We start from the raw sequence: 9,311 nt of genomic DNA on the forward strand, positions 1-9,311 counted from the left end.
TGAATGTAACATTTTGTTGATGTATATGACCCTCAAAGTTGATCAGTTGCATTGCTTGCACGATATGTAATTAACGGAATATTGTGATAGAATATTTAGAGGGTCTTAACCCTAAAGGAACAAACTAAAAAATTCATTGCTCAAAGTGGAACAAGGTCCAAAATTTAGGGGTCATAACTAAACTTTTCCCTTTAACCATTAAGATGGCTGTAAAATGCACACAAATCAACGGTTACTACTTATTAGTCCCCACATCTACGTAGTGTAACTCTATACTGCAGTCCGCACCCAAACTGAAGAACTTCCATGTCACAAAGATTCTTACGTTGCAGTACTCCAAACTAATCAAGCATTGTTAAGCAAAAAAAGTAAAAATGAAAACTTCATTGTAGTAGTATCTCTAATCCAATCACAAACTACCATTTTATGCGAGAAAGTTAAAATGCATGACAATGCGATTGATTTGAGATATGGTCACAATAACATTGTCGTGCATGTAAGTTTTCTCCCGATCAACAACTTGCAATAACTCACGCATGGGATGACTGACGTCGTCCACAATTCCCCTGAATTTTGGTTTCATCTGGTAATCCAACATAAGCGAAACACCTATTTTGTCATGAGTGTGAGTGTGGCCTCCACCTCTGGTCTGACACTTCATCTCCATAAAACAATTTACAGTGGGGGAAGAAAGAAAGAAGCATATACTTGTAGGAGTTAAAAAGAATGACTCATAATATGAAGTGCAATTGTTTTTTTCTGTTACTGGGGTCCTGGAGGGAAGGACGATATACGACAACAGTTTGATGGAACTCCGGCGGTAACTTCAAGTTTCACTAACAAATTGACGGTTCAATAGAATCTTTGAACTGCTTTGTGCTAGAAATTTGCGGTGAGATGACCAGAAATTTCTACTTTCTTCCAACGTAAGATCCCAACTTAGACAAATCTGGAATCCAAAATGATAGTTCGGACGATCCAGTTGCAAACATGAGGTTTCCGGGAGCCCATTTGATAACTGGAGGTTCATTTTCGGTGCTCTTCCAGGTTGTGACCTAGATAGGTTACAAACATAAGTTGCACCGGATAGAAGCGTAAGGTGCACACACACTGTATTAAAGTGGGAACAAATCATTACAAATGAAAGAAGAATATATTATTTGTCATACTTCTTTCCCGCTCCGAACCAGCCAAGCATAGACACTACCATCACCTGAACCTGCCAAAAGTTTAGAAACCATCAATCTGGTGATCATACAGGTTATTTTTTTCATGGATAGGTTTATGGGGAATGCTAGGGAAAGCATTTTCTGGGAAGTCTAATTAATAAAAGATATGCATGAAAATGAAACGACAGCCTTTAAGAAACTCAGTATGAAAATGAGATGGCAGCCTTCAAGAAACTATGCAAGAAAAGATGAATGTCATTAACGCTGCGCAACCAAGAAGATGATTGATATCCCAGAGCTTACTCACATGACATAAAAAATGAAATCGGAGACGTTCATACCTGACATGACAAACATCCCCTCGGGGCTAAAAGAAGCCTCTAATGTTGAATTGCTGGAGACTGGCTTAACATTGTATGTGGATAACTAAACAATAATGATAGAGAAGCCATATTAGAAAGAATAAACCGTGCAGAGTCTAACTATTTGTTTACATTAATAATGAGTTCTTGAGAACTTACTATTGTTCCACGGAATGAATCAAGGACATGAATATGTCCACCTGTGGTTGTTGAAAGCATAAGCCTCCCATCGTTACTGAACTTTACAACATTTGCATCCGACATATCTCCCCCAACAGAAAACATATCAAAAGGACCCTAACAAGATAAAAACAGTTTGGGCAATCAAATCAGCCATGCTTAAGTCTACATAACTGCAAACTTCTGAATTTTCATATGTACTCAAATACAAAGCAACTAACCTTTTCGTACATTCAGGCATCAAACATTATTATGTTTCCACCAAAGGCAATTGCAAAAACTAACCCTTGATCATCATAAGCTGTGGCAGGCCTTCCGTGAACGCATAATACGGGTACATATTATAAACCATTTGAAGAAATAAATTAAATGTACGAAACTGCACCCAATACCTGACACTTCTCTGCCCGTTGATCCCATAGCAGTACAGTTCTATCAAGAGAACCAGAGATGAAGCAGTCTTTGCGAGAACACAAGCTAAGTGAGAATACCCTAGAAACAAAAAACCAATTTTTCCAATTACACATATAAGCTCGCTAAAAGCTACCGCTGGGGGAAAACAAATGGCAATCCAGCCTAAAACCAAACCTGTCATGATGGCCTTTGAAGTAGCGCAAGTACATATTGTCATTCAACGAGAGAAGCCTCAAGGATTCTGAATGAATCAATCACAATATCACATTAGTATCCGAATCGCAATATCACATTAGTATCTGACCGATTATAAGTAAACGTCATAGATGATAAACATGAATACCAAATACAAAAGTTGAGGTGAAAGCGTTAAAATGCAAAGCATACCATCCCACCCATTTTTGGAAGAGTATATAACAGTTGTCGGATGAGAAGTAAAGCAAACTAAACCAACTCCATACTTTTTACTGTTGATGGTCTTCAAGCATGTTGCACTGGAGACATCATACAGGCGAATCGACTCGTCATCACGAGCAGTCACTACATAACTATACGCCTTGTGGAAGTCCAATGAACTAATTCTACCACTCTGTGCATAAAAACCCAAACAATGATGTAAATTTTATTTCTTTTTAACACAAGACGATATTCTAAACTACTTTAATCTATCGGAAGGGGGATTCAAACTTGGGTACGAAGAACCCACGTATGCAAACCATTACTCTGATTAATAACAGATAAAATTAAATAAAAAATCAGAAACAGAGAGGTAAAAGTAATTACATAGTCTCTAAAAGCTAAACCAACTTCCATGCTTTGAATAATTTCCTCCGTCAGCTCCAGAGAGACCTTGTCTTCTCTTTCTGATCCCCCTTTTCGCAGCAAAAATCATACCAAATATAATTAGGTGTATTCAATTGGGATTTTGAGGGATTTTAATTATTTTATTGAATTTAGAAGTATTCAATTAAGATTTTAAGTGATTCTCTGAAATTGAAGCTGTATTCAATTAGAATTTTAAGATAGTTTATTAAAATCATTAGAAATCCAAGTGTATTCAATTATGATTTTATATAAGTTTATAACATTTCAAATGTATTCAATTGGAAATTGATTTAAAAGAATTTGAGAAAGTTGAGGAATTAGAGAGAATTTTGAGGTATTTCGTAGTGTATTTTAAAAATTTACAAATCTCACATCTCTTCATGAGATTTTGAGGGAATTGAATCAAAATTTTATATGAAATCTCTATAAATAAATTAAACTCCATAAAAATTCATGAATTTATAAATTCATTAAAGTCTATCAAATTCTTAATTGAATCCACCCTTAAATGCAATCAGTAATTATACACTAATTAGCAACAAAATTAAGCGCAAAATATGAAACTTTTGATATTATGATGGGTTTATCACATATCGGGAAATTGACGATTTCAGGGAAGCCCTCCGCCGCCTGCCTGCGTCTTCAACCACCGCAATGTGAAGCCCTCCGCCCCCTTTTCTTTGTCTAAAACCCACCGACTTTTCACCCCAAAAAGAATAGCTAACAACATGTCGTTTGGGCTAAAACTAGGAGGTGGCAAGGATTATATGAACCATATTTATTTAATCAGTAAGGCTCTACCAGCTTGATAGTATTCATTTTTACTTGAAAGTGAGAATTCTTATGTTCAAATCTCGTGGATGATGAATTCGATGCCCATTGTGTGGCTTAACGGAACTCCTCCTCTAACATGTGTAAAAACACATTATTTAATCTAGTTTTTGGTCTGTTGGTGGGTGTGTCTCAATTTGATTGAAGAATGTCTTAGGTTAAACTCATATAAACGTAAAAATCATATTTTTTTGCGGTGAATTTGATAATTAATTGTGATAGCTTTACTTTTGATGAATGTTCTTTTCATATAAATGATATTGTATTTTGAATGAGAAGTGATAACAACTTTATGACTTTCCTTATCATTTTAATATTTTGATTTTTTTTTACCACGTGTACTTCATTACCACTTAATTATATTAAAATCACATTATTCTTATTCCTTTGTTATTATAATTTTAAATTTTAGTTTGTCAACAGAAAAATAATTAAATTTTTAGTTTTTCTGTGCTAGTAGAATACACGTGGCATGAGTTGAGGAGAAAATTGAAATGAAAAGGTTGCTAGCACTTTCTATTTTGAATTAATGTAAAGTGTGAAGAGGAGATTCGAATTCAGCTTAAAGGTCTTCTGTTATTTTTTTTTTTTCAAATGATAGATTTGTTAGATTAGATGTTAGATTATGGAGTCAACAGAGTTTGAACTCATGCCATGATATCAGGAAAACACTCATCTCCACCATTGTGATAGAGGGCCACTTGCAGAGGTCTTCTTTATTGGTTCAGCTGGTTATTAAAAAATAATAATAAACAGAAACTTAGTAGGATTACAGGAATGAAATAATTGATAATTACAAGAATAAGAAGAGGAAATGACTGATCAGTTCGCCGTAAATATGCATATCAATTTACAATTCACTCTAACAATTTCAACACACACTCTCTGTAGAAATTAAACTAAATGGAAAAAAGGGATATAAAATGAATTGGCACAAACTCATGAATATTTAATATACCCTCACAACAACAACAACAACAAAGCTTTTTCCCACTAAGTGGGGTCGGCTATATGAATCCTAGAACGCCATTGCGCTCGGTTTTGTGTCATGTCCTTCGTTAGATCCAAGTACTCTAAGTCTTTTCTTAGGGTCTCTTCCAAAGTTTTCCTAGGTCTTCCTCTACCCTTTCGGCCCTGAACCTCTGTCCCGTAGTCACATCTTCGAACCGGAGCGTCAGTAGGCCTTCTTTGCACATGTCCAAACTACCGTAACCGATTTTCTCTCATCTTTCCTTCAATTTCGGCTACTCCTACTTTATCTCGGATATCCTCATTCCTAATCTTATCCTATCTCGTGTGCCCACACATCCAACGAAGCATCCTCATCTCCGCTACACCCATTTTGTGTACGTGTTGATGCTTCACTGCCCAACATTCAGTGCCATACAGCATCGCCAGCCTTATTGTCGTCCTATAAAATTTTCCCACGAGCTTCAGTGGCATACGACGGTTACACAACATGCCGGATGCACTCTTCCACTTCATCCATCCAGCTTGTATTCTATGGTCGAGGTCTCCATCTAATTCTCCATTCTTTTGCAAGATAGATCCTAGGTAGCGAAAACGGTCACTCTTTGGTATTTCCTGATCTCCGATCCTCACCCCTAACTCATTTTGGCCTCCATTTGCACTGAACTTTCACTCCATATATTCTGTCTTTGATCGGCTTAGGCGAAGACATTTAGATTCCAACACTTTTCTCCAAAGGTTACGCTTCGCATTTACCCCTTCCTGAGTTTCATCTATCAACACTATATCGTTTGTGAAAAGCATACACTAAGGAATATCATCTTGAATATGTCATGTTAACTCATCCATTACCAACGCAAAAAGGTAAGGACTTAAGGATTGTTGATGCACAAAATCAGTGAGGACTTTGGTACAACAGAAAGTATTAAGTTTGTGATCTTCGCTAGATTGCTCTGGTCATTAGTGTGGATAAGTATGTAAATGGATAGAGACAGGAAAGCAAACACAAGATGTATGTGGTTCACTGAGATTGGCTACGTCCATGGAGTAGAGGAGTTCTCATTAATTGTGAAGGGTTTACACAAGTACATAGGTTCAAGCTCTCCTTTAATGAGTACAAGTGAATGATTTAGTACAAATGACATTAGGAAATATTGTGGGAGAATGATCTCCTTTTATAGAAGAGAGTTTTTAGCCTTGTTCTGACATTGACACGTATCGTGTTGTGATTGGCTTCTGATGTTGGCACGTGTCGCGCTATGATTGGCTTCTGATGTCGACACGTGTCGCTCTGTGATTGGCCTCCTGGTTGGAGGGAAACTCTTCTGGGTCCATGACAGTGTAACGTTGACCGGTGCTCGGTAGTTTCGGTATTGGTCAAGTATGGTACAAACAATGCTCCCCTAAGTTCCCGAGTGAGGGAAGCTCCTCGGTTGGGGACTTGCAAGATCCAAGCCGTTGAGTAATCACGAAACTTCTAAGTACCGAAGTGTGGTATCGTTTTCACTTGCCTTATCTGTCTCATAGGTAGATGTGGCATCTTCTCTGGAAGTACTCTTCCTCCATTCAGGGGTGGTATCTTTAACTGGTGGAGATGCATAAGGTAATGTGTCAATTTCACTTGAAGCTTACTTGTAGTTTCAGGCTTGGTCAAGCGCGATACAAACCATGTAGTAGGAGTCCCCCAAGTCGCCGAGTTAGGGGATCTGCTGAAAGAGGTGACAGACAAGGTAAGCAATCAAAGCTCCAAGCAATCAGTCTTAGATCAGAAGTTTGATTTCGAGTTTCGGCTGATTGTTCTCATTCTCCCTATCTTGCAGGCAGCATGAGGATAAAGAGAATAAAAAGAGAAGAGATGATATGAGATACTTTTGCTTTTGAAGAAGTAATTTTCCACATGCTTATTCTTGAACTAGGCTGGAGGGTTTTCTGGTTTCCTTCAGAGTATAAGGCCGACTGAAGAATTTGAGGGTCAAAACAAGTCCATCAAATCTAGAGTATGTTCGACCCTGCTGATATGGGATACTTTTGTTGTTGACAAAGTAGTGGATGTATCGGCACGTGTTCTGTTACGCTTGTCTCCACATGTTTCCTTGTATCATTCTCACTTGCCCTATCTGTTCCTCAGACAGATGTGGTATCTTCTCTGGAAGCATAAGATGTTGAAGATGAGTACTTGAGAGCAATGCTAGGTAGGTAATCAGGTAAGGGGTTCCAGGCAGTCAGTTCCTGACTGGAAGCTTGATTCTAAGTGCTGACTAATTGCTTTCTTTCTCCTTGTCTTGCAGGTAAGAACAAGGCCAAAGGAAAAGACAGGGAAAAAGCATGATATGGGATACCCTGATGATATAAGATATTCTTGCTCAGGTGTAGCTTGTTTGCAGAGGTATTATAGGGGGAAAGAAAGTTGAGTATTTCAAAAGGCTTTGTTGGGAGTGTCCTCTCAGATATGAGGAAAGGTTGAGCATTTTTGCAGGTCTGCCTGTCCGTTAAAGTTGAAGGTCGACATATATAGGAGTCTCCCTAACAACAAGTAGTAATGCTATTCCTTTACCCTGCTTGGTCATAGCACTGTAGTGGGAGCTGCCAGCTTCACGTGTTTTAACTCTATCATAGCACTTTGAAAAAGTGGTCTGTGGTATCTGGAAAGCTGATGTTGCATGTGAAGATTACAGACAAGCTTTATCCAAGGAGATCTGGCTCTCGAAGTTGAGAAAGTGGTGCCTCTTCGGTTTTTGAACAAGCAATCCTATCGGGGATCTGGCTCTCGAGATTCGGAGAACGGTGCCTCTTCGGTTTTTGAGAAAGCAATCCTGCTGAGAGTCTGGCTCTCGAGATTCGGAGAGCGGTGTCTCTTCGATTTTTGAGAAAGTAATCATGTTGGGAGTTTGGCTCTCGAGATTCGGAGGGCGGTGCCTTTTCGATTTTAGAGCAAGCAATCTTGTTGGGAGTGTTTTCTCGAATGTGAGTAAAGGTTGGGCATGTTTGCTAGTCTACCTTGCCACGGAGCACAGAGGTTGACACACAAGGACTTTCCAATTATCCAGCAGTGGTGCTGTTCCTTTACCTTTGTGGGTAATAATATGGTAGCTAAACCTTCAAAATTTATGTGTCTAAACTTTGTTAGTGTTGTTTCTTTGCTATTCTTTTACCCTTCTTGGTCATAGCAATGTGGTGGGAGCTGCAAGCTTCGCATGTCTAAACTTTGTCAGAGATCTTTGGCAAAGTTATATGTGATACCCATGAACTGATGTTGCGTGTGGAAAGTGGATGATTAAACAGTAAGATTCATATGTTTTATACTTCACCAGAAATCTTCGACAGAATGCCCGTAATTTCCGCAAAGCTAAGTGTGCATGTGACAGGTGCTGACAAGGCTGAAAAAGCAGGTGCCTCTTCGATTTCTGATATCGGCTCTCATGGTCTCTGACCAGCCCAGCTTTTGAGAAAGCAAACGCCTCTTCGATTTCTGAGATCAGCCTTCGTGGTCTTTGAGCAGCCTAGCTTTTGAGAAAGCAAACACCTTTTCGATTTCTGAGATCGACCCCCGTGGTCTCTGAGCAGCCCAGCTTTTGAGAAAGCAAACGCCTCTTCGATTTCTGAGCAGGTGCCTCTTCGATTTCTGAAGCTCTGTCGAGTGCAGATTTTTATAGAAGTTGGCATTAAGTTCCAAAGCACACTTGAATCTCCACCAGTAGAAGCTCCCTTCTTGCACTTCTAAGATCTTGATTTGTTCGACCTCTTCTCTCTTCAACACCTTTGAAAATGTCTGTCACCTCCGATCGTCGTTTTGACTTGAACCTTGTTGAAGAGGCAGCCACGCCTTCTCCAGAAAACATATGGCGTCCATTCTTCTTATCCCCTACTGGTTCTCTTACCGTTGGGGATTCTGTGATGAAGAATGATATGATCGCTGCAGTGGTGGCCAGGAACCTTCTCACTCCCAAAGATAACAGACTACTTTCCAAACAGTCTGATGAGTTGGCTGTTAAGGATTATCTGGCTATCAGTGTTCAGTGTGCAGGTTCTGTGTCTAATATGGCCCAACGCCTATTTGCTCGAACCCGCCAAGTTGAATCATTGGCGGCTGAAGTGATAAGTCTCAAACAGGAGATTAGAGGGCTCAAGCATGAGAATAAACAGTTGCACCGGCTCGCACATGACTATACTACAAACATGAAGAGGAAGCTTGACCAGATGAAGGAATCTGATGGTCAAATTTTACTTGATCATCAGAGGTTTGTGGGTTTGTTCCAAAGGCATTTATTGCCTTCGTCTTCTGGGGATGTACCGCGTAATGAAGCTTCAAATGATCAACCTCTGATGCCTCCTCCTTCTAGGGTTCTATCTAGTACGGGGGCTTCGAATGATCACCCTCCAGTGCCTTCTCTTTCTAGGGCTCTACCGATTGCTGAGACTTCTCCTAAGCACCTTTGTGAAGGCTCCATCTTGTTTGTTTATTTTGACTCATGTATATGTACATATTTGTAACTTATCGGAGATATCAATAAATAAGCTTTGCTTCATTTCAACGTATTATGTTAAATACACTAAAGTCTTC

At 39.1% G+C, this 9,311-nt stretch overlaps 1 protein-coding gene across 1 annotated transcript; it reads right to left on the reverse strand.

Annotated features, from left to right (window-relative positions):
* Positions 1 to 688: 688 nt before the first annotated feature.
* Positions 689 to 2,938, reverse strand: LOC126602779 (protein ANTHESIS POMOTING FACTOR 1-like). The gene is made up of 9 exons (XM_050269648.1): positions 2,933 to 2,938; positions 2,813 to 2,848; positions 2,513 to 2,714; positions 2,300 to 2,366; positions 2,104 to 2,203; positions 1,691 to 1,828; positions 1,511 to 1,595; positions 1,170 to 1,219; positions 689 to 1,055 (listed from the first exon to the last, which is right to left on the reverse strand). Exons 1-9 carry the CDS (start codon positions 2,936 to 2,938, stop codon positions 912 to 914), a joined length of 828 nt encoding a protein of 275 aa, XP_050125605.1. The 3' UTR covers positions 689 to 911.
* Positions 2,939 to 9,311: the final 6,373 nt, after the last annotated feature.

The sequence above is a fragment of the Malus sylvestris genome, chromosome 15, assembly GCF_916048215.2.
Source record: "Malus sylvestris chromosome 15, drMalSylv7.2, whole genome shotgun sequence".
Classification (NCBI taxonomy): domain Eukaryota; kingdom Viridiplantae; phylum Streptophyta; class Magnoliopsida; order Rosales; family Rosaceae; genus Malus; species Malus sylvestris.

Coding starts and splice junctions, on each gene's coding strand:
- LOC126602779 (XM_050269648.1), bottom strand. Junction 2,715..2,812: donor CGTGGGTTCTTCGTACCCAA/GTTTGAATCCCC, acceptor TTTTATGCACAG/AGTGGTAGAATTAGTTCATT. Junction 1,829..2,103: donor AACGGGCAGAGAAGTGTCAG/GTATTGGGTGCA, acceptor TTATCTTGTTAG/GGTCCTTTTGATATGTTTTC.